This window comes from Vipera berus, assembly GCF_964194415.1.
Source record: "Vipera berus genome assembly, chromosome: 3".
NCBI lineage: Eukaryota > Metazoa > Chordata > Lepidosauria > Squamata > Viperidae > Vipera > Vipera berus.
The window spans coordinates 144,566,308-144,591,597 of NC_138204.1; the positions used below are offsets into that span (position 1 = coordinate 144,566,308).

The following is a 25,290-nucleotide window of genomic DNA, read 5'->3' on the forward strand; positions in this document are numbered from 1 at the left end:
TCCAGGCAGAATTCTTGCCCAGATGAGAAACCTATTTCCTTTTTTTTTTTTTTGCATCTGTATTTCCAAGAACACCCTGTGCTGTTGCCCATTTAGAGATGCCACATGGCACAGACTAAACTTTTGTGGTCTTGCTCCACCTCTCAGTGTTCACTGTGAGTCTATTTTTGCTTATGATTCTCCTTCAGCTGAAGCTCCCGTGCCTCCTTTCCCGTTGCAAATCCTCCCAGCAGATTTGATTCCTAAGCAAATAGCAAAATTTGCCTTTCTGTTGTGATTCAGGGTCAGCCTGTGGGTTCGGCAGTTGGGTCGGACAACTCAGAGGAGGAGGAGGAGGGGGGTGTTGAAGAACTTGCTGAGGGGATTGGACAGCTTGATGAGAGCCCCCAGCCAGGCCCCTCTCATCTGGTCACGACGCAGACCCAGCTGTGTGAGCCTGACAGCGTGGATGAAGATGACCCACAGCTGGCCCTGTTCAAGGACACCCGACGCAGGAGGCAGTCAATCAGGAGTAAACAGAGGAAGGCAATGGGGCACCTCGGAAGGAGGCAGAGAGAGGCCATGCCCTGAACTGTATTTAAGGGGAATGTGTGGGAGGGCTGGTTTGCTGAAGGCAACCGCTTGGATAGTTCCTGTTTCTTAGCTCCTGTTTCATGGTTGGTGTCTTGTCTTGCTCTGTTTTATGTGAATAAATTTGGCAGGCTTTATTCCAGCCTCTTGCTGTTTGTAAAGGGGTTGTCCCTGCTTTTGCTGCAGGGCCGGTAGCAGGCTGGTACAGAACACTTTCTTCTTTCTGACATGAAGGGAGTTGATCAGGGAGGGCTTTGTAGGAGCTACATTTTTAAACAAATAGATTTGTTTGAGTACAGCAATAGTTACCCTTGAGGTTATTTACTTTATAAAAAAAACTTTAGTGATGGAATTATAGAAGAAAGATTGCTTTTAGCTGCATACGAAATGTAGTGATTTCAATGGGAGTTTTTTGTGTGTTGTTACATTAATTTACATTCTTAAGAAGGAAGTGAGCAGACTGAATATAAGCAAGATTAGGCTGAAAACAAAAACATTAACACTTCTCTAATTTCCAGTATGTAGTTCCTTTACCTCCATTCAGAAAGGGATATCAGGACATGCATATTGGTGGAGAGGAGAAGGAGGAAGGAACAAGAAGGCAGTCACAACTGTGTGATTGAACCTTTGACTTTTTTGAAGCCTACTCCTCCCACCCTGCAGAACTATATTTTGGGTATAGTCCAAAGAGGCTTGTACTCCATGATTGTATATCAACTGTTAAATGCACTGATGACTTTGGCTGTGAAGGAATAAAATGAGACTTCCATGTAGAAAAGTAAACCAACATTTGATTTCAGAAAAATCTTGCAACTATTTTAAGAAAGACATGCTTAAAGCAGGTTTTTAGAAAATCAATGCCTTGTTTTGAAGATTCACTTGGGGTAAGGCACCCTCTCACTTTTCACTGAGGAAGTTTCAATGGTCAGAAAAGAAAGCTTTAATTTTGCAGTGATAAAACTGTATGATGAGACATAACATTTTTCTCAGGATAATAATATATGATAGCAATTTAGTCTGCTGGACATTTGCTTTCATGGACTCTCTTGGAATCAACATGTTTGGCACCCTTATAAGTTGTGGGATGTTGTAGTCTAATTACTTTGTTAAATATTGAATTATTTTATTAGCTGCTAGTATGATGTAGCTGGCAATAGCAAACAAAATACAGTTTGATCCTTACAGTCATAGTAAATTAATGTAATGGTGATGTCAACATTTGAAAATAGCAGGGCATTTCTTTTGCTGGAGCAAAGTGCAGAGTGTATACAAGAGCAAAGACATTGCAGGTGTGGGAAGCCCCCCCCCCAGAATAAAAATATTCTACAGGATATTAAAAGAGGCAGGATAGAATATTTCCCCTAAAGGAAAAGAAGAGAAAAATCTTAACAAAGGCAGAAAGCAGCCCCAGTCTTCCTGCTATAGGAAAACAGCCTCAAGCAGAAGCTTGAAGAGGCTAGTCTTTAGGACTGGATATTTTGTATCTATTCAGAAAGCTGGGCCACACTATTCATAAACAAAGTACAGCCAGAAACCCTAAATTAGCAGCACAATAGGCAAGGAGCTCAAAGTGACAAGGTTAGCTCAGACAAACAAAACACTTAGAATTTGCATTTCCCCCTCTTGTCTGAAGATCCAGCCATGACCCCACAGGAATGACCCCATAGGAATCTGGCAACAGCCATTAAAATATTAAAGGACATATTCTTATACAAGAACAGGCATCTCAACCACAAAGTCCCAAAGAATGTATAAAAACCCACCCACTTTCAACCCCATTTTGTCAGCCACCCCAGAAACATGCTGTTGTCACTGAAGTTTCTAGCTACCAAATAAAGAAACTTTCTTTCCTGCAACCTGCCTCCATTTTATTTCAGCGTCTTTCTCCCGGCTTGGAACCGGACCTGATTTTTCCTCCAATACATGATTTTCATTAAATGACAAAATAAAGTGTTTTGCTTGTTGGACTAAGCAAATTATAAGTACAGGGGAGAGTGCATTGTAGCACTTATTACCTTGCCAATATGTATGTTAGGTAGTCCATTGTGGTTGTTAGGTTCTGGAAAATTCCCTTAACCTGCCATCTTTCTCCCATGGCATAATCACACAAAACTCCTTTCTCCTTTTTCTTTGTTAACTCTGATATTGTCTGGACTGTAAATAAAGTCTGTTTGCTTACATGACAATGGGGTAATTCTTTAAGAGGTTCATTGGCTCAAGGAGGGAAAGAGAAAGGAGAGAAATGACGATTCAAAAAGAGCTGAGACCAGTTAAAAGTAGTAAACGCAGGTCTATCCAATATCATTATCAAATCTTTTGCTGCACAGCATAACACAAGCCGCACAAAAATTGTCATCCTGCAAGCTCCACCCCCTTCATATATGTACTGTATGCAACATCGTGAACATATGTATAAAAGGAACAGAAACTGTTTCCATTATTTGCCTCTTGCCCTGCTGAACAGTAAATAAATTGTTAGTGTCAGATAATGCTTTTTTTTATTTGAGGAGTTACAAAGTTAGTGGAGTTTTACAGGCTTTGTTCTGAAAGAACATTTATTCATTCATTATGAAGATGCTTTTGTCCCTCTGAATTCTCTTTGAATGTCTTGTGTGCTAACAGAGCATAATAATAATTTCCTGGTGACTGCCAAAGATGGCGGACGTGCTGGGGAGAGCTCTGTGAGCCCCAGCGGCAAGGTGCCCCCCAAGGAGCCCCCCAGGGATGTCTCTGGACCCCTGTGGTGGGGTCAGAGGTTTTGGCAACTAAGTTGGGCAATGTGCCGCCCGCTGCCTCCCCGGACCGGCCGTAGGGACGCCAGGGCATCTCCGGCCCGCCCCCTGAGCCGTTGGCGGCCGTTCTGAGTGGATGCCGGCATCTCCGCTCTGCCTCGGCCGCCTCGATCTGCTCTTGGGCGTCGGCGGCGTCTCCGAGCAGATCGACATCAAAAGGAGACGCCGCGGATCCACGGATCCGCGGATCAGCTGTGCAGCGGCTGCGGTGGCAGCGAGGACGACGGCGGCGGCGACAGCTTCTCCGGGCCCCGATCGACCGTTTTCCCAGGGGCCTTCAACAGCGGCGGCGGCAGCGGCGACGTGACATCTCCGTCCTGCCGCCCTGAGCCGTTTGTGGCCGTTGTGAGTAGGTGCCGGCGTCTCCGCTCTGCCTCGGCCACCTTGGTCTGCTCCTGGGCGGCGGCGTCGTCTCCGAGCGGACCCACATCAAAGGAGACGCCGCGGATCAGCCGCGGATCAGCTGTGCAACGGAAGCGGTGGCGACCATTTCTCCAGGGGCCTTCGACGGTGGCAGTGGCGGCGGCGGCGTGGCGTCTCCGGCCCGCCCCCTGAGCTGTTTGCGGCCGTCTTGAATGGATGCCGACGTCTCCTCTACACCTCGTCCGCCTCTACCTTTTCCTGGGTGGCGGAGACGTCTCCGAGCGGACCTTCATCAAGGAGACACCACGGACCAGCTGATCAATGGAGACAGCAGTGACGATGGCGGCGACGGCGGCAACAGCATCCCCGAGCCTCCCACCATTTCTCTCCGGGAGCCTCGACAGCGGCGGTATCAGCGACGGCATGGCATCTCCGGTCAGCGCCCGGGCCGTACGCGGCCGTTTAAAACCCATTCCATCTTCTTGCTGCTCAAATCCTCCTGGGTCCACTCTTGTCGGCAAAGAAGACGACGGCGATGTAACCAGGCCGCTCCTGGGCCGCGGCACGGACCGTTCTCTCTCGAGGCACTTACAACGAAGGCGGCGACAGCGGCGACATGGCATCTGGGACTCCCGTACCTCTGGGAGGCCGCGCTCTGGACGGCCCCAACCAGTAGAGGCCTATGGAGCTGCGGCTGGGAACAACGCCCACAGTATCAGTACAGCGAGAGCTGTAGGGACGACTGAACCACCGAAACCGACGCCAGCTGAGAATATCACCACCTTGCCATCTGCCCACTCTCAACCTTCCTTGCCCACCCTCTCCCCACAGGACATGATGGGCCTGGGTGCAAACCACGGTGGCAGAGTGGCTTGGCCTTAGACCTGCAGCCCCATAGAGGTGGGAGCTCTATGGGGTATGCTTCACCCAGAGTGCGTTCTGAACCATCCCCGGAAACAGAGTCACAACCCATCATGAGAGGATGGGGAGTGGCCTGCTTCTGGGGTTCACCCAGCCAAGTGGCAGTGGCTGGGTGACGGTCCAGATACCCACCTACCCTGACTCGACCCTCCTGCTAAACACCATCTAGGGGACTGCCTTCCCGGAATCCTCCGTGACCTTATGCTCCTTTACTACTCCAGCACGGACCTGCACGCCCTCAGGGGTTCCCCCCTCTCCTGGGTGCGACCCGCCTTCGCTACCACCTCCAATCTCGATGAAGGGCCCGACCACTGGGCCTCTGAGAGATGGCCGGGCAGGGTCAGGGGCCTCCAACATAAACCCAACAAGAGGCCCCTGATTAACTTCTTAGCTAAATTTTTTGTGGGATTAGGGAGGGGGGTGGGAGTGGACTATGGTTGTTCAACGAAGGGGGTCTTCCAACAACCATAGCACAGGCCAGGCCTACGACCGTTCGTGAAGGGGAGGAGCGGGGCTCGGTCGCCGACGAAGCCCAGAGGCGAGCCGACGGACTACCAATTCCCAGAACGGTGGGGAATGGCAGAAGGTGCACAAGCAGAGGGCCGTATCGACACCGGGAGGGTCATCTCCGCTTCCTACAAGCGGTGAGACGCTCTGACCCTCTGTCTCTTCCCCGAGGACCCGGGAGCGAAGATGTGCAGCCTCCTGAGCTCAGGCTGGTCTACCTAAATGCCAGGTCCGTTGCTAATAAGGCTCCCCTCGTTCGAGACCTAGTTGAGGGTGAGCACGCGGACCTGGCTTGCATCACAGAAACCTGGCTGGGCCCAGAGGGAGGTGTTCCTCTGGTTGACCTCTGCCCGCCTGGTTTCCGGGTGCTGCACCAGCCTCGGTCTCATGGTAGGGGCGGAGGAGTGGCAGTAATTATCAGGGAGACCCTAAGCCCGCGGGAGATCACCGTCCCTCAGATAGTCAGGTGTGAGTCTCTTTCTGAGATACGGTCCTGGGGCGCAGTTGGGCCTGCTGCTGGCATACCTTCCACCTAATCGCGCAGCGGCAGCCCTGCCTAAGCTACTCGATGTCCTCTCGGGGTTGGCGGTTGAATTCCCCAAACTCATAGTTTTGGGCGACTTCAACCTACCGTCCCTAGGAGGATCATCTGAACTAGCTCGGGAGTTCATGGCTTCCATGACGGCCATGGACCTGTCGCAAGTAATTTCAGGACCGACTCATGAGGGAGGGCACACCCCTGACTTGGTTTTCTTATCTGGACGGTGGCGTGATGATCTTGGTGGGGGCTCTCCAACCGTTATGCCCCTGTCATGGACCGATCATCACCTCCTACGGCTGGACTTCCGCTTTGCTACCCCCCGCCGTGGGTGTGCGGAACCATAGTGCCTGCCTCTCTTGCTTTTGAACACCTTATCCATAGAGATAGACCAGATCCCTTACTAGATTTTTGCAGAACTACTAAAACGTTTTAGTAGGTGTTTCATGAGTACTTGATAAATTGGATTGTGTGTGTGTGTGTGTGTGTGTGTGTCTAATATGCAGAGGGCTTTGAGAGTTGGTCAGTATGTAAATTTCTCTGAGCAGATGTCTTTGGTACCATCTGACAAATGTCAGTGGCATTTTCCCAAAATTTCTTCAATTGCAATAAAAGTACTAAGAGGAAGCTGCATTTTAACCACAGAAGATTGTGTGTCTGTGCAAAAGTTATTAATTCTCTATCATTAAAAACTAATCTTGAAGTGAGGATGAAAATTATTTGGAAACAGACATTTATTTATTCATAGTAGAAATCATCCAACATGACAGTAACACTTATGCAATTTTTTAAAAATGAAATGGTTACAACACAAGTGGAATTTGTGAAAAAGAAGTAAATATTTTACTCTTCCAATTAATATTTCAGAATAAGCTTTATTTATATTTCATATTTCTTAACTGCCCATCTGCCTTGGAGAGCATATATTATTCATATTAATATGGACTAATATTTACATATATGGAGCTTACATAACAACTGCTGCCCAGGCAATAGTAGAACTTTTAACCTATTTTTAAAAAAATGTTTATGACTTATTCTTTACGCTATAGGGACCATTTCACTTTGATACTTGCATGTGCAATTTTAAATAAGAACGTTCCTATGAGGTTGAACTATTTTCAAAAGCTTATCCTTTTAAAGACAGACATAACAAATACTGATTTTTTTTATTCACATAACTTTAACATTGCAGAGAGAAGCATCTGACATTGAAATTAAGTTCACTCTTCTTTAAGGCAGAAAAGTAAACAAGTCTACCAGAAGTAAAAAAGAATAATCTGTCTCATGATTTCTGGTGCTAGTATCTTAATATATTGGTGGCCTGTTTATATGAATTCATTTACAATCCACAAAACCACCAAAAATTCAATTTTGTCAACTAGTAACACAACTGTTTTAATTAAAGAACCCAAGTACTAGATATAGCTCATTGTTCTTAAAGCCAGAATTCATTAAAACACTTTGCAAAGTCAGCGCTGATTCTTCACCCTTTTTCAATCATTCCTTTATATTGAAAAACAGATCAGGATACTCTCTAAAATATCATGCACACAAGATAATCCAGGGCAGAGAGACAGAAAAGGATATTCCACTCTGTTTAACAGGAGAGGCCATCCAGAACCCCTGGACTGGACTGGTCTCCTACTGCTTTTACACCAGGGCTTTCCAGCGTTTTCCAATTTAGAAATCCAAAACTGCATGCAGGTGAAGAACTGCCTATCAAAGTTTTAACAGAGAGAGTAGAAATTGCTTCAAAACAGGGTTGCAAGTAATCTTTATATCAATCTTAACACAGCAAGCTACTGTTAAAATTCAGGTTTTTTAAAAAAAAATACGTTGATAATCCAAATGTACATTTGCATCCATGATTTAATAAAACAATTAAATTCATGATTTAACAACATCCCATTGTTTAACTTTTGCTGAATTCTAAGCATCACTTGTGCCTTCTTCACAAAATAAATTTACTATATATTTGAAGAATATATAAGTCCAAAACACCGAAAACACATCCTACAGACAGAGCTGCTAAAAAATACTAGGTTATTTTATGGCTGTGTTAGTCCAAGGGGCCTTTGGAGTTTTACTGTACTTATTAATCGACATTCATAGAGCAATCTATGTGGTTGCTGGGAGTCAAAAATGATTTAATGACACTTTAAAAAAATACTATCACTTCAGTCATCCCCAGACCAGATAAAGACTGATCAACCCCTTGAGGCGATAATCAGCAGCAGAAACTTTTGTTACTAAAGTGGGGATTAAATTCATGTTAACTATACCACAATTGTATTTTGCTTTGCACATGACTTACGCCTGTTGCTAGAGCATGCCCTTTATAGATGCTCCCTATAAACAGAATGTCCCACTATTGCCCAGGATGTATAAAAAAAACCCCGTATTTTCTAGCTTTCTGTGTTCATTGGATCAGGGTTGCAGGAACTGGATATGGCCAGTCTAGAGAAAAGGACTAGGAATAACATGATAGCAGTATCCTGGCATTTTGAAGGGCTGCCACAAAAAAGAGGGTTATTCTTCAAAGCACCAGAAGGCAAAACAAGAAACACTGGATGGAAACTAATCAAGGAGAGAAGCAACCTGAAATTAAGGAGAAACTTCCTAAAAGTGAGAACAATTAAACTGTGGAACAGCTTGCCGTCAGAACTCGTGGATGCATAATAATAATAATAATAATAATAATAATAATAATAATAATAATAATAATAATAATAATAATAATAATAATAATAATAATAATAATAATAATAATAATAATAATAATAATAAACCTTTATTGTCAAAGTACATGTGTACATTGAGATTAGCTGAGCCTAATGAAAGTCATGACAGGACTTTAAGAAGAGACTGAATAGCCACTTGTCTGAAATGATAGGGTCTCCTGCTTAAGCAGGGGCTGGACTAGAAGACCTCTAAGATTCTATTCCTATTCCAATTCCTTATTCTATCCTATTCCTATTCCTATTTCTATTCTATTCTGCCATGTCCGGGACAAGAACATTCATAATTATATGCGAAATAGAAAAATGCTCATTCTTCTCAACGGCGTCTCGGGGTACTTCCTTGCCTCGGACATGCCGCACTTTTGTCAATTGAACAAAGAGCCGGAAGTATAGACACCAATAAACCCTTAGTCGTCCGATCTCCTATTCCTCGGAAATTATTCCCCTATCTCCAGGCTCGCGATGTTTACCTTATTTCCGGTTTCTGAAACGACCAGCAAGTATTTCCGCCTTCCCCTTCTGTCGCCCGAGGGGGGGGGTTGTGTTCCTAGTGCGCATGCGCCGCACTCCAACCTCCTCACCGGGCCCTGTGCGGTGGCGGCGAAGAAGGAGTTTGGGAGTTCAAAATGGCTGCCCCGACGTTGGTGGAGTTGGGAATGCGGGGGCACGGGTAAGGCTACGCTTTCTTTGAAGATGAAAACTAGGTCTGGCCTCGTTAGCCGCGCTTCGCTTACGGGGAAATGGGAGGAAACGAGAGGCGAAAAGCGAGCGGAGGGCCTAGAACGCGCCAACGACGAGCTGTTATAACGGTCGCGAGGCGGCCTTGCCTTGGGCCTGATCCCGGAGTTCTGGCTTCTTCTCAAGTACGGAGGCCGGCCTTCCCTTTGCCCGGCCCGTCATCTTTAGTCATACGGTTCAGACCTTCCTGTCGCTTTATCGTTTCTCTGCTTAGTTGGGAGATGAAGACCTTAACAATATACTTGGAGTCTCCGTCCAAGTCTTTGCTTTCGCCTGCACGGGCTTGCTAACTTCTAATGCCCTCCTCAGGATCTTGTGACTAGAGTGGAGGGGGGGGGGGAAGAGAGTGTAGGAAAGAAACGACTCAAGAAAGAAAGTCGTCTTTGTCCTCTTTAAATCTTGTGTAGAAGCATGGTGCGTGCGTGGGTCCCTTTCCAAAGATATCCCCAAATATGTACCTACAAAAAAATGCACGGAAGGAATAATCTGACGAGCGATCGGCCGCCTTCTTCTATACAGAGGGAAGATGGTAACAACAACAAAAATCGAGAGCGAGTTAAATGTTCCCGTGCACACTTATTTCAAAATAAATTGGAAAAAAAGGATTGAGGTAAATGGGACTTGGGTGCCATGGAAATGTGAGCCTCCAGGAACTTAAAGAGGGTTTTTTTTGTTAGTCAGCTGTAAGGTTGATATATTGTATCTCTGTATTTTGCTTTTCCCTGCTTATTCTAATGTGTTTCAGGTGACAGTTTGCTTGAAAAGTGAAAAATATTACTCTTTATGAAAGTTTGACACAAATTGGATTCCCTGAAAACTATAGGGGACTACAATAGTGTTGTGTAAGATTAGAGGAATTTGATCCTTCTCCATGACTGATTTAACAAGTTACACAAGACACAAGAAGTGTGTTAGAGACCAGTCTATATTATCCCACTTAAGATTAATGGAGTTGGACTTCAAAAGCATAATGAGTTGGCTAGTATTAGATTCTAAGGTGCTTTGTGCACAATCTTATGTATAAAAACTTGCCAAATTAACTTAAATTTGACTGGATTTCTGTAGCTATAAACAATTTTATTTATTTATTTTATTTATTTATTTATTTTATTTGATTTGTATACCGCCCTTCTCCCGAAGGACTCAGGCCGGTGAACAGGGACATAAATACCAAAATACCCAAAATACAGAAATTAAAAACAAATTAAACCCTAGTGCCCAAATGCAGAAAATAAATTACATTAAAACAATAATTAAAACAAAACCCATCAGACCAGGCCGGCTTGTTCAAACAAATAGGTTTTTAGGTCGCGTCGGAAGGAGCGAAGGTCGGGAGCCATCCGGAGCTCAACCGGTAAACAGTTCCACAGGTCAGGCGCACCCACAGAGAACGCCCTCCCCCTGGGGGTCACCAGACGGCATTCTCCGAACGGCAGCACCCTGAGGAGGCCCTCTCTGTGGGAGCGCACTGGGCGGAGGGAAGTTGATGCCGGCCGCAGGTGCTCCATAAGGTACTCCGGACCCATACCATGTAGGGCTTAGTAGGTCATAACCAGTACCTTGAATCTCACCCGGAAGGCAACCGGAAGCCAATGCAGCTCACGGAGCAGAGGTGTAATATGGGAGTATCGGGAGACCCCCAACACAACTCGCGTGGCTGCATTCTGCACCAGTTGAAGCCTCCGAGTGGTCCTCAAGATATAAAGATGACATACTAAATAACATTTTGACAGTGAGATAGTAAAGTATGGTGTCTAAATGTTAAACTTCAGCTTCTTTAAAGTTCTGTTCCATTTGATTAGACCATGGGTCGGCAACCCGCGGCTCCGGAGCCGCATGCGGCTCTTTGAGCCATCTCCTGCGGCTCCCAGCCGCCCGGTGCGCGCGCACCTCTTCGAACGGGCAGTGGTGCGCGCGCACCTCTCCAAATGGAGAGTGGCACCGCCCGTTCCGAGGTGCGCGCGCACCTTTCCGAAGGGCGGAGGTGCGCGCACACCTCTCCAAGCCGCCGCCATCCCGTCCGGAGATGCCGCGTTCACGGCAGCTGTGCAAACGGGATGGTGGCGGTTTGGAGAGTGTGCACGCACTCGCCAAACCGCCGCCATCCTGTCTGGAGACCTGCCACGTTCGTCAAACATTGACGAACACGGTAGCTGTGCAAATGGGATGGCGGCGGTTTGCAGAGTGCGCGTGCACCTCTCCCAAGCCGCCGCCGTCCGGAGACCTGCCGACATTTGGGGAGGTTTGGGGAGGTGCGCGCGCACCTCTCGGAATGGGTAGCGCGCGCACCTCCCCAAACGTTGGCAGGTCTCCGTACCTCCGTGCGAACGGGCAGCGGCCCCGCTTCTTGCGAAAGCTGCTGCGGCCCGTCTGCAAAGCTGCCGAAAGCGGTAGCTTTGCAGACGGGCCGCGGCAGCTTTTGCAAGAAGCGGGGCCGTTTTCCAAAGATTGTTTTTAAAAAAATCAAGCTAGATTGATTTGTTATTAGACATAAGTAATTTATGCATGGATAGTGCATGCTGAATTGGACATGTTTACAGTTATTAAATTAATTGCTACTTTCTCATTCAAAGCTAGATTCTTATTGTTTTCATAACACATGCCAATCATTTGGTCAAACAAAATTTATCTGATGGCAGGATGGCATAAATATAATATTTGGGGGGAGGGGATGCCTATTCATTTCCCTCATTGTTTTCTCAAGTGGTAAAGATATTGATAAAAGTGAGATTTCTGATTTAAAAGGGTAAACTACATATCTATTCTAGTCCTGCCTTAGGCTTGAAAGCCAAATGGGTGACTTTGGACCAGTCACTTTCTCTCAGCCCTCACAGGATTGTTGTTGAGAAAATAGGAGAAGAAAGGAGTGTTAGATACATTCACTGCCTTTAGTTGTTTATAAAAATAATAAAGGTGAGATACAAATTCAAAAATAAAAACTGATGAGAAAAAATGTTATAAGAATTTTGCAACCTGTGTTTCAATATTAGAAACAAGAGATGAATAAGCAGTTAAATCATATGCAGTTGCAAAGTATTTTAAATATGTCAGGAACAATCACCTGTAAAGGAAGGACCATACATCTTAAGCACCAGCCTTTTCTGAAATACAACATATTGTTTCCAGAAAACTTTCCATCAACATTTGTTAAAGACTGGTCAGAGGGAGAATATTTTTACTGTCACAAGATATCAAACCTGAGTCCCTGGCAATTCATTTTACTCTTTGTCATTTATACTTTTTGTGTGAAAATCATTACATCTATATAACTGGAAACAATTTCCACCCATTTTCTGCATAGTTTGTCATTTGAATTCTATCATATAACATTCATTTATCTAAACAGTAGAAATGAACATACGTATGTCCAGCAGATCATTTTGCTATCTCTGCCTAAAAATGATTTAAATTGTTTAAATATCTTAAAATTTATTGGTAAGCATAGCATAAAAATATTTTGTTGATTTAAATTTATTTAGATTCTGATTTTTGAAATATATTTACAGACTTGAAGAAGCTGATATTTCTGAGCGAAGTGCAAATGAAGAAAATGGAGATATTTCAGAAGGAGACCAGCCACAAATTAAACATAGTCGACATAAAAAAAAGAAACACAAACATCGAGGCAAACATAAGAAACATAAACATTCTTCAGAAGAAGATAAGGACAAAAAGCATAAACATAGGCACAAACATAAGAAACATAAACGAAAGGAGGTTGCTGATGTCTCTGATAAAGAAGATGGGCCGGCAAAAAGAGCTAAAATTGACTTCTTAGCTCCTCTAGAAGATTTAGAGAAACAAAGAGCATTATTAAAAGCTGAACTTGAAAATGAGCTAATGGAAGGAAAGGTTCAATCTGGGATGGGATTAATATTACAAGGATACGAGTCAGGTTCAGAAGAAGAAGGAGAAATCAATGATAAGGTGAGAAATGGAACTAGATCTGCAAATAAATCCTCAAACATTAAGGGAAAGCTTGAGATTGTAGACAATAAGAGTTCTAAGAAACGCAGTAAGAGCAGATCAAAAGAACGAACTCGACACAGGTCTGATAAAAAGAAAAGCAAGTCGGGAGTTGATGGTATAAAAGAGAAAGCTACTAGAAGTAAATCAAAAGAAAGAAAAACTAAAAGCCCATCTAAAAGAACAAAGTCTCAAGATCAAATAGGAAAGTCAAAATCTCCCACCCTTAAAACCCGCGCTCAAGAAAAAAATAGGAAATCAAGGTCTCCTGAAGATAAAACTAAAGCAGAAGATAAGATCAAATCAAGAGACCGTAAAAAATCTCCAGTTATTAATGAAAATAAAATTAGAGATCGTAGCAAAAGATCCAGATCCCCAATAGAACAAAGAAGCAAATCCAAAGATAGACAATCAAGATCGAAAGATCGAAAATCCAGGAGATCTGAGACTGAAAAAGAAAAGAAGCTCACCAAATCACCTTCAAAAGATATGTCATCAGGTAAAGAAAACAGGTCTCCTAGTAAAAGACCTGGTCGTAGTCCTAAAGGAAGAAGTTTATCCCCGAAACCACGAGACAAACTAAGACGCAGCAGATCACCTCCGCTTAATGATCGGAGATCAAAACAGAGTAAATCACCATCTCGAAATCGGTCTCCTGGTAGGAGAGCAAAGAGCAGATCAGCAGACAGAAAAAGAAGAGAATCAGAAAGGAGACGTTTTTCTTCTCCCAGGTAATGCTAATGAAAAAAATAAATGTTTTAGACTTCACTCACAATTGTGACAGTGGGAGTGGGTGGAGGATAACTTGTCCATATTCCTCCTTGCATGCTCCAAAAATCTGTCTTTAGGATGGTATGTATTATATTGGAATGTAAGAAATCAGCAAAATTCATATAACCTCTTGGGCCGTTTGTTATATTTCAAGCTGTCCATGAATAAAGGGTCCTGTTTGTAGAAGATGAATTCTGGGAGGACCTAAAGAATGTGCAATAAAGAATAAATGCTTAAGATATATTTGATCTGGCATATACCAAGATGGAAGCTGCAAGAAGAACACTAATTTATTATTTCTGGGTTTTAGTTTAACAATTACATTTGTTTATAGGACGCAATACAATGGGTGAATTGGCAGTCAGTAGAAAACCTTAGAATGTGTAAGCACGTTATTCATTTTTGTAGTGTCAGTCTGGCTTGTATTACTATGAACTGAGTCATTTTCATTGATTTCTGCTACAGCACTATTCTGTTATTTTCAGTAACAACTGCTTGCCTAATGGCTACTGTACAAAAAAAATCAACAGACTAAAGATAATTTTGTATAAGAATATATTCTGCTAATCAAACTCAAGAAGCTGCGTATCTATGGCAAGAGTCAGTTTACATTGAAGGGATTAAGAGCAATGTATATCATATAACTGTCATCAAGTCTAGTTATGTTTAAGGTTATGTCTAAGGTAACTTGTACATGCATTTGGATGGGAAGGAAAATTCTTTTAAGGAATCGGGATAAAAATTCTGTTCTCTTTCCCTATGCCCGCAGTCAACAAAGGTAGTGTAAACGATTGTAGAAAGGATAGGCTGTGATGTTTGGATTGTGCTGGTTTTCATATTTTGGGGTGAATGCACATGGTTATAATAAAAGAGCCACACTTTTTGATAAGGGCAAATTGCAGAGGCAGCACAGTTCAGAGATTAACAAGAGAGGTATCAGAAGCACCTGATCTGGTCCTAATTGGCAGATAAATTGCTAGGTTGTATTATAATCTGAGGTGTGGTTGTATTGTTCAGAACGGAAAAACACTGAATATAGTAATAAATATATTTGTATTTTGAGAATTCTAATTTTACTGACATACCTTTTCTTAGAGAAGACATTAGGTTTGTCCTCTTTATTCCTCTGTATTTGTAGTTTATAAGCAAACTAAATGGATTAGATAACTAGTTTAAATTAAAATATTTTTTAGTAAATAAACCTCAGGCTGCTTAGTAAATTGGAATCTAATTAGTGTTTGTGTTGCTATACTTTGGGAGTTAGTTCAGTGATATCTGTCAATATGCTTACATTAGCATGCAGTCTTTGAATATGTAAATATGTCTTCTGCATTTTCAAATTCAGTGGAATTCATTTCTATGTATATAATTGTTGTGAGATGTAATTCACAAAAGTACATGAAAATACTGTGAAAATCTGTTGAAGCAACAGATTCTTAGATTTTGAACCTCTTGACTGAGCTTTGGTGATGTATGTAGGCATAGGTACAGGGTCAAATCTAAAATACTGAGTTGACCTAAAACTTTCATATTTAACATAGAAACAATATCAGTAATCTTTTAATTATAGTTTAAGATTTTCATGTATTTGTGTGGATTACAAATAACCATAAGAAATGCATTTTATCCATATGTTGTTTGTATACTTTTTATGATAACTTTTAAATCAGATTTTACTAATTCGTTATTAAATAATTAAACTGGGAAGAACTGTTGTGATACTTAGGGATTTACAGAAAGGAGATAAACAAGAGATACGATTGAGGAATACAGAATTATAGATATTTTGAATAAAATAGACAAGAAGTTATTTTTCCTTTCCCAAAATTCTAGAATCAGAATCATGAAATTGGAATACTGGAAGAATCTGCACAGAGAAAATATTTTTTTTAACCCAGTGCATAATTAAATTTAGAAAATCATCAACTTGAGAGTTGTACTAGCTATCAGCTTGGCTGGCTTCATAAAGGATTGAACCAATCCATTGAAGTTACAGGAAACAGGTTATATTAACCTTGATGGCAATGTGACTGCCTCTGAAGGCCATCTGCTGTGTGGGGATATTATTAAACTACTTTGCTCAATTGGTTGGCTGCTGTAAGAAGAAACTGTTGGATTAGATGGGTCAAGTGTCTGATTTAGCAGGGCAGCTCTGTTCTTATGTAGAAGTCCATTTCACCAATATAAGAAATTTGGATCCAATTCACTAAGTTTAATTTACATCTAAGCTATAGTAATGGTTAAGTACAAAGTAGACATAAATAAACATAAATGCTAGAGGAATTCTCTTGACTAGGATTATAGGTAACTTCAAGGAAGTTACTGTAGAGGAAGAAACTTCTCAGGGATGAGAAGCTTTTGAAACTTGGGGAAAACAAAATGTTCAGGCTTTCCTTATGTCGTATTTTATACAGTATGATTAAGGTTAAGTATACTGAATGTGAGAAAGCAAACTAATGTCTGTTGAATTAGTTGCAGTATTGCTAGAGGCAATAAAATAGGTGAGGATTAAGTGTAGACAGCAGCTAATGCTTTGCTAAAACCTAAGACTGCTGTAATATGTTGTATAATATGACGGAGGTATTATATGATTAGGAGATTAAATTTGCTGATAATATGCTTTGTTTATTGCAAGAATCTTTTTCCTCATTTTTGTGTAAGTAAAATATTATTTTTACATTGACTAGTGTACTACATTTCAAATATATGCTACTTTTGTTCCATTTATGTCTTGAAAAGTAGTGGATAAAGTTCACACTTCTTTGCTTATATAGATATGCTTATACTATATCTTCAGAATCATGTATATTGGTGAAATGCAATGCAATATATTGACAAAAAAGAATAGATTTCTTTGCTGAGGAAAGCAAAATATGTGATAGTTAAGGAATGTTACTTTTTTGCCCCCTCAGCTGTCTCCCCCACCCCTAAACTATATATTGGGATTTATCATAAATAGCTTCTTTTTTCATTTTTCTAGGGAAACCAAATTATTGTAATCATTGTAAAGCTATGATAATAAAGTCTGGCTTTACTTTCATAGCTTTAAAAAACCATATTCTTAACATTTAAAAATATTTTTGTACAATTATTTGGATAACAGTGCAGCCTGTTGTGCATTTTCACTTTATTATTTCCAGATTAATTTTACAACTATAATCTACAATTAGGTAAACTAAGGAAGGGGTTCTTCCTTCTGTTGCCCATTTTTACTAGTAGCCAGCAGGGTAGGAATAAAATCACAATTGGAAGTTTAAAATATATTGTGAGTAGTGATGGAATAAAACCATTGCTTGAGATTTAAAATACATGTTAAAGGGAACTTTCTAGTGAATGTTATGCTGCTTAAATGCATATACTCAGCAATTACATTTTTGTTTAGTCTCTGGCTGGTAGAACTTGGTCTTTCTCTACCTGGACCTTGTGCAGGTATGTTCTAGTCCCCAATATAGGTTTCTGGATTGTAAATGCTCCGTTTGAGAAGCTTCTCTTAAAATAAAACTGCTGATATAGATGCAGCCTCTCCATCTCAGGATCAGCCAATATTGCCAGACTTTCTAGATCCATTTTGTTAGCCACAAGTGTCCTCTATCAGAGTCTTTCTGTTTCTTTTCATGGAGTTCTGTTTTTTTCTTTATCTGTTTAGCACCCCCCATTTGGTTTGGTAAGCTAACTTCTATTTTCAGGTTCTGCTTATCATTAAAACAAAGTGATTGTTTAGTTGTCTGGGTCTTCGTGACAAATTCACAAAGAGACATACCTCCTCTGGTCTGTCACACACATTAATAATTTTAGTATTGTTGGCATCACTGTAAACTTCAGAGAAAGAATCTATACAGTAGTGATATCTTTGCTTTATTGTATGTTTTTAAAATATGTCCCCCTTTTCCCCTAAAACCTACATAAACACTAGTGCAGAAGGTTCAGATTAATGTATATGAACATGCAGTTTAAATATTTCATGCAAATTTAGGTGCTGATAAATCTTGTTTCATTCTTTAGAAATAACACTTTAATGTTATTTAAGTTTCCATTTTCTAGATTCTTGGTTTTAGAATGTAAAATAGGAAATAAGTCTTGAGTTATATATCATTCCTTACCTCAAAGCTTGTGAAAAACTTTCCAGCCTGATAACCTGTAAAGCTTTTGAACTACATTTTTGTCAAAACTCAGTTAGGTGGTTAATCATCAGAGAAGATGAGATCCTAAGTCTGAATTAGGTAACTAAATCATCCTATTCTTTAACATTTTTCTTCTGTTTTAAATTCATCTGTTAAATATTCTTTTCTAGTTTAATTCAGATTGAACTTTTAAAGTGGCTTTTATGTAAGATTATAGTTCCTTTTTCTTTTTTTACCTGTTTCAAGAACCCGAACTAGAGATGACATCCTCTCTAGAAGAGAGCGATCAAAAGATGCCAGTCCGCCTAGGTGGTCTCCTTCAAGAAGAAGATCCAGGTCTCCAATTCGACGAAGGTCTCGCTCTCCACTTCGACGTAGCCGGTCTCCAAGAAGGCGAAGTAGATCTCCTCGAAGGAGGTATATAATCTGTATAGTTTATAAGCAAAATAAATACTGTACAAGTGGTATTTTCCATCAACATTAGGGAGTGGATTCTCCCCATCTGGTTTCTACCTGCCATCACAATAAGTTTGTTTCCAGAAATCTCTTGTCTGTCTGAAGCAGATTGTGAGAATGTGTAATGCACTGCAATAAGAAAGAGTTGTGTTATCTTTTGTTACATGATGCAATACTGTGTGCTATCTGTATGCTAAAAAATAATGATTCCTTTCTAGGTGAGTTTACCTTTTCCAACTTCACAGCTGAAACTTCATTTCAGATTACTCTATATTCCTTTTACCAATAAATGTTTGAATAAAAAAGTACGTTATCCTAATAAGGTTGGCAAAATAGATATGATTGTTAATCTACATGTTTTTCTATAGGTTCTGCAGTTTCTGATTGCCACACTGTACTTGAAAATTTTTGAAAGACATCATGATACCCTGGTGTAACTGCTATATCAGAAAAGCTTTACTATGGTATCTTAACAGTGATACATATGTGTGCTCTCTTTTAAACAATTTTAGTCTTTGAATTGTAAAATAATAGTATCAAACAAAATGAATATGTTAGCTATAAAAGTACATATTTTGTTAAATCCATTTTCAGAGACAGGGGTAGACGTAGTAGATCTCGTTTGAGAAGGCGATCCAGATCACGAGGTGGCCGTAGACGACGGAGCAGGAGCAAAATAGAAGATAAATTTAAGGGAAGCCTTTCAGAAGGAATGAAGGTTGAGCAAGAATCTTCATCTGACGACAAGTAAGTATTTCAATATCTCAATATATAGCGGGATACGCTGGAATGATAAGACGCCTTAAGTTGTGAGTTCAAGCTAGTACGTAAAGTATCTTGTAATGGATTTGCTTCTGTTGCATTAGTCATGCTGTTCCAGTGTTGTAGTTGTGGGATGGGACAGAAACATGTTAGGGAAAATGATTTTTTTCAGTTATTTTAAACTCTAGAAACTCTGGATTGGTATTGGAGTGGTTTAATAATGTAACTGAATATTTACATATTAATTATGAAAAGTCCTGGAAACAGGTGAAGTACCAGATGATTGTAGGAGGTTAGATATCTGTATCAATCAATACGTTGGGAAAACGTTAGAGTAGATCATAAGGAGAGCTGTTTGTAAGCGCCTTAAAAGCAGTGCAGTGGTCGGCATGGATCTGTCAAGAACAATTCTTGCTAGACTAATGTTACTTTACATTGATTCCCCCCCCTTACTAATTTTTTTAAAAATGCCACAAACTGAATATATCTTGATTTTATTGAAGATTGATCAAAATATTGATAACTACTGTGTTTGCTTTGCGACTGCCCCCCCCAAAAAAAACATAAAATAGGGTTGCTCGCTTAACAACTACCACGATTTACAACCATAGTTCTAGGGTAAATTGACGACTATCTGTACAAGGGAGATTTAAAGGTAATCAGCTTACCTACTATATAATGAATAATTTGGTCTGACTTGTAGCGGTTCTTTTTCAATGTTATACTGAACATTGGACAAAGAAGTCAAATAATGTTATGCTCGTAATTGAATTGAATTAACACTGACAGAATATTTTTTTCTTTCTCCCCTCACTTCTCAATATTCTAAGCTATCTAAATATAGAATGCTAATAGTTTTCAATCATAACACACAAATGTCTATGTATTGAAGTAACACAATATATTAAGATTTATAGTAACATAATAAAAAAGAAAATTGGTAATGCAACTTTCTAAATAAAATGTTTTCTTATATAAGAAGCAGTGTTTTTAATATTATAAATATTGCAGAAATGAAGGATCTTTGCACATTGTTGATATAAACTTTTTGAACTACATTAAAAATTGAGGGAAATTTTTTTAATGCAGAATAACGATATAGAACAGGTAGGGGCCATTCTTTGTGGTTCCTTCTCCCATATGATAGGAGGAGGCTCCAGGACCACTAAAAGGAGATACAGGTCCTTCTTGTGATATAAACTGACTTATATTTAGGAGTAAAACTTGTAAAGACACACACACACACACACACACACACACACACACACGGAAGAAAAATACAGAAAATAAATATTGGATGGAGGGAGGGAGAAATACCACAGTTGAACTAAGACAAAAATTCAGGAAGAATTACTAGACTTCCCCATACAATAGCTGAATAAACATAATTTAAGTCATATAATTTATATTTATTGTATTTTTCTTAAACCCCCCTCCCCCTGTTATTATTTTTATAAATAACTCAAGGCAACAAGCACGCTTAATCTTCCTTCCTTCCTCCATTTTCCCCACCACAGTAACCCTGTAAGGTGAGCTGACTGAGAGTGTGACTAGCCCAAATTTACCTAGGCAGCTACATTTCATTATGAAAGGGGGAAAGTGTTTCCAGTTCCTTGGAATTCCTTAAAAAGAAACAATTCTTGTCCATACAAGTGTAGAACTTCCCGATAGTGTTGGAGTTGAGAACTACCAAAGTGGACATGCATCCATAGTGGAGAAAATCCACTTTTCCCTCTAACCAGCTTTCTTCAGGAAGAGTTTCTGATTAAGAAGCTTTTAAGATATGGTAAAGACAAATAGCTGTTGCCTGAAGGCAGAGATGAAATTTTCTGTGAACTTCAGGCCAGGAAAGTTGAATGTTATTTTGGAAATACACGTTCGTGTATCAGTACATGTACTCCTGAGATGTCAAATTGTTAATTTATATAATAGCCTTGAAGACTTTGATGTTGAAGAAGAAGATGAGGAAGCTCTAATAGAGCAAAGAAGATTGCAGAGGCAAGCAATTGTGCAGGTTTGTTATATTGCTAATTCTTTTCAAACCAGGCTAAAATTTTAAGTAGGCGTATTGGAAGAAATGTCATTTACTTGCATCATCTGGGAACTGTCCAGAGTTTGCTATAAGACGAGCAGCTACATAAACGTTTTAAATAAAGTGTTTTGTAAATTCAAGATGTCATGTAGACTAGGTTGTAATTGTCAGGTGTTAAAATAGTCATACTGTTCAAAGTAGTAATGGCTCTGGGTGACGTTTGTTAAAACATTTATAATGTAGGTCCTTTTTTAAAAAGGTAACCTTGCACAAAAGAAATTAAGCAATTAATGAAAACTGAGTAATTAAACTTATATTACTATTGTATGTAGAGCTAGATGTCTACCCATTATGGATAGAAAAGAAGCCTATTTCCATGTTGAATCATTGTCTTATTCATTTTATCAGGACGTTAACTCAACCAGCTGCTGTATGTTATTGCAACCAGTGGAGTAATATAGTGAGCTTCAAAACTGATAATTCATACTTGCTAGAGTGTGTACAGATGCTAAAATGGCCTTGGATTTCCAAACATTTTCTGACATAATTGGTTGCTACTGTGTATCTCCCCACATATGTGGTAGCTGAAAGAGGAAAGCAGAAGAAGAAATACACTGAAAAAAGGGCTTGCATAGTAAATGCCAGGCTATTGTATACAGGAGTATACAGTATTAAATGGATTTCTAAGTCTAGAATTAGCTGGATAGATATTAATTTGTTTTATACCGTATTTTCCGGCGTATAAGACGACTGGGCGTATAAGACGACCCCCTACTTTTCCTGTTAAATTATAGGGTTTGGGCTATACTCGCCGTATAAGACTACCCCACTGCATACAAAGTCTGCTTGGATTGGGTGGGTCAGCTCTCTCTCCCTCCCTGCCTGCCCAGCCCTCCCTGTCTCCAAGATGCAATTTTTTTAAAAAAATCCCATTTATATCCCGCCCTTCTCCGAAGACTCAGGGCAGCTTACAATCTAAAGCACAAATCAATGTGCTTAGCAATGTACAAAGTACACTTCCGGCATCCAGAGCCTGCCTGCGTTTCTTTAACCTCCACATGCTTCCGACTCTCGACAACTTCAGCGTTGTAAACCTTGCTGCTGTTAGTATCCTGGGTGACTCTTCTCCAAACCCCCTCTACCCCAACCCGGGTGAAAACGCTAACGTGCTCCCAGTGTGTGCCTATCCCTCTCCAACCAACTGCCCCCCCATCCGTATCTGGCTCCAGCGGGCTCGTCCACATGTCCCAGGGCCGCCCTCCAGCAGTCCCCGGCTCCGGTCCATCTGACACCGACGGAAAATAGCCGGCCCTTGCCTCCAGCGCGCAGGCTATAGCATGCAGTCCCGGCACAGGTCCGTCGGCAGGCAAGAGAACAGCTAGCATGTTTTGTAGTGCCCAGGCTCCCTGTACGGCAAGGCAGACTGGGCTGTCCTCCTGAGTGCCTGCGGGGTCCTCAGCAAAGCCCTGCGATGCAGGCGTGTGCAAACGCCGTGGAGCAGCTGGTCGTCAGGTTTGCAGAGCCAGGAACCGGCGATCAGCTGATAGTCGGGCTTGCTGATTATGGGCGACCTCCTCCCTTGTTTGTTGGAGCGCCGGGTCATGGAGCGAGCCGTGTGCAGTGTGGGGGGGTGAGTAGGTGAAGCAGGGCTTGTTTTTGGAACGAGACCCAATGCGTAGTGTCGGGCCTGCAGGGCTCGACAACAGACAGCAATTTTGTGATTCTCTCCCCCTTCCTCCCCCCCTATCAATGAGCTGCCGAGGTTGCCTGCATGTGTGTATGTGTGGAGGGGTGTTGCCTCTGTTTTTTCCTGTAACATCGGACAATAAAACCGCCCCTAACCCTAACACCCGGCGTATAAGACGACCCCCGACTTTTGAGAAGATTTTCATGGGTTAAAAAGTTGTCTTATACGCCGGAACATACAGTATATCAAATGTAGAGACCACCTATCTCAGTCACAGAATGACTCTGGACAGTGTACAATTAAAAATAAAAATAATGTATTTCAATAAGAGGAGCCAGTTAAAACAAGAATAGAACAAAGTTAAAAGTCAGGGGGAGGGGGCTTTAAGGTCCTAACAAATTTCAAGGTTATATGCTCTAAGTGAGTTGGAAGAGCCAGATTCAAACACTCCCAAAAGAGTATCTGCCATTTAGAGCTTTAAAGCACATAGCCAACTCCTTGATTTGGACCTGGAAGCAAATTGGCACCCAGTGCAACTTACATAATGAAGAATTACGTGCACCACCTGAGGTGCCCAAATTTGCTTTCGCAGCCACATTCTGTACCAGCTGAAGCTTCCAGATACTTTTCAAGGGTAGCCCCATGTAGACTGTATTGCAGTAGTCCAAGTGGGAAATGACCAGGGCATGAGTGGCTGAAAGGGCCTCCCTATCCAAGAAGGGATGTAACTTGTGCACAACATGAAGTTGATTTGCTTTTGTAGCAGAATCTTAACTCTTGGGAGGTTGCTCTTGGGCTTCAGAAACTCACAAAAAACAGAGAGATATAAAATATGGCTATATCATGCAGGAGGGTCGGTGAATAGATTCTTTCATAATGCTGGAGGAAATGTAAATAGCATTTTTATTTATTTCATTAGCAAATGCAATATAAATTATGGCTTTTTTCTTTTTTAGAAATATAAGTACTTAACGGAAGATAGTAATATGTCTGTGCCATCTGAACCAAGCAGCCCTCAAAGCAGTACTCGCAGTCGTTCGAACTCACCAGAAGGCATTCTTGAACGGGTAGCAGCTGATGTTAAAGAGTATGAACGAGAAAATGTGGACACTTTTGAAGCCTCAGTGAAGGCAAAACACAACCTCATGGCAGTTGAGCAAAATAATGGTAACAATTAACAGAGTTTTTAATACATTCTGAAAGAATAATTACCAAATAAGATATTTGCAATAGGACAGCTAAGTAAAACAATTTATGTTCTTACTTTATAACTGAATATAAACAACATTTTTGTTACTTGTAGCTAAATAGAAAATTAGCTTAAAAATTGTGACTGAAGCCACTGACAAAATTATATTCATCTTGATAGACCAAGTTCATAGACTTTCAAGATTCCTGTTCAGTCTTTAGCACAATAGATGAAGTCCAGTATGGTGCTGAAGAGACTTCTGTTCCTGCAGTGTGATTTTCTCCTTTCAGTCTTCTCCCCTTCTTGCATTTTTTTTTTTTGTCCTCAAAAATGTTCTGGATGGGAATACCTCTGAAGCACATTTTCGTGGCATATAGGGTTGCAGAAGATAAGGGAAACTACTACTTGTTTCTCCTAGCAAACATTATAGAATTGAACAAATGAATTTCACCTAGTTTAATGTCACTTAATACAATATGTACACAGTGTACATATTATATCTAAACAACACCATGTATTAGCATTTCAAAGTTTATTTAATACTGTAATAATAAATATAGTGCCGTGTGTTTCTTACAGTTAAAGGAAAAGTAGAAAATTAGTAGATTGATTTACCTAGTTTTATTGACCATATCTGTGTATATAAAACATCCTGCTAGTTTAAAATATAAGATCTAGAAAACCCATGTTCCACTGGGTCATTGTTTCAGAGGTATTTTGTTTCCTAAACAGAGAAACCAAATGACCAAAAGCAGGCAAAAAAGCAGTGGGAGCAGGAACAATTTCCAACTTTCTGCTGGCTTGCCCATTGAGTTTCCTTGTGGGAATCTGGCAGAGAATGTTGAAAACGTCCCCTCCCCTTCCCCTTCCCTTCCCGACAGACAAGTAAGTGGCTGCTGCTAAGTGGGGGAGGGACGGAGGGATTGCAAGACTGGCTGGGAAACTGTGATGGAACATTGAAAGTGAAGATTATGTGACCACAGCAGCAGTGCAGCAGCAGCCAGGAGCACTGAAGTAGCCACAGGTTTTCCAAGTTTCATTCCCTTGGGAGTCATGTATACAGGATTAGGGGCAAATTCTGTAAGTTAGCCCAATTGAGGTTCCTTGGTTTAAAAATTGTTACCCTATGATGC

At 41.1% G+C, this 25,290-nt stretch overlaps 1 protein-coding gene across 9 annotated transcripts in view; it reads left to right on the top strand.

Moving 5' to 3' along the window:
* The first annotated feature begins 8,968 nt into the window (after positions 1-8,968).
* Positions 8,969-25,290, top strand: part of PRP4K (pre-mRNA processing factor kinase PRP4K) — a 30,788-nt gene continuing 14,466 nt past the window's right edge. For 8 of the 9 annotated variants that reach the window (XR_014025872.1, XR_014025873.1, XR_014025874.1 and 5 more), the window contains exons 1-6: positions 8,969-9,105; positions 12,680-13,870; positions 18,278-18,448; positions 19,082-19,234; positions 21,182-21,263; positions 23,925-24,135. Coding sequence is in view for 1 of the 9 variants with exons in the window: in XM_081323260.1 (XP_081179386.1) it covers positions 9,062-9,105; positions 12,680-13,870; positions 18,278-18,448; positions 19,082-19,234; positions 21,182-21,263; positions 23,925-24,135 (1,852 nt within the window). In the remaining 8 variants the exon portion in view is untranslated. Of the gene's footprint in view, positions 9,106-9,692; positions 9,784-12,679; positions 13,871-18,277; positions 18,449-19,081; positions 19,235-21,181; positions 21,264-23,924; positions 24,136-25,290 lie in introns of all 9 variants that reach the window. The other variant, XR_014025879.1, reaches the window with a different exon arrangement.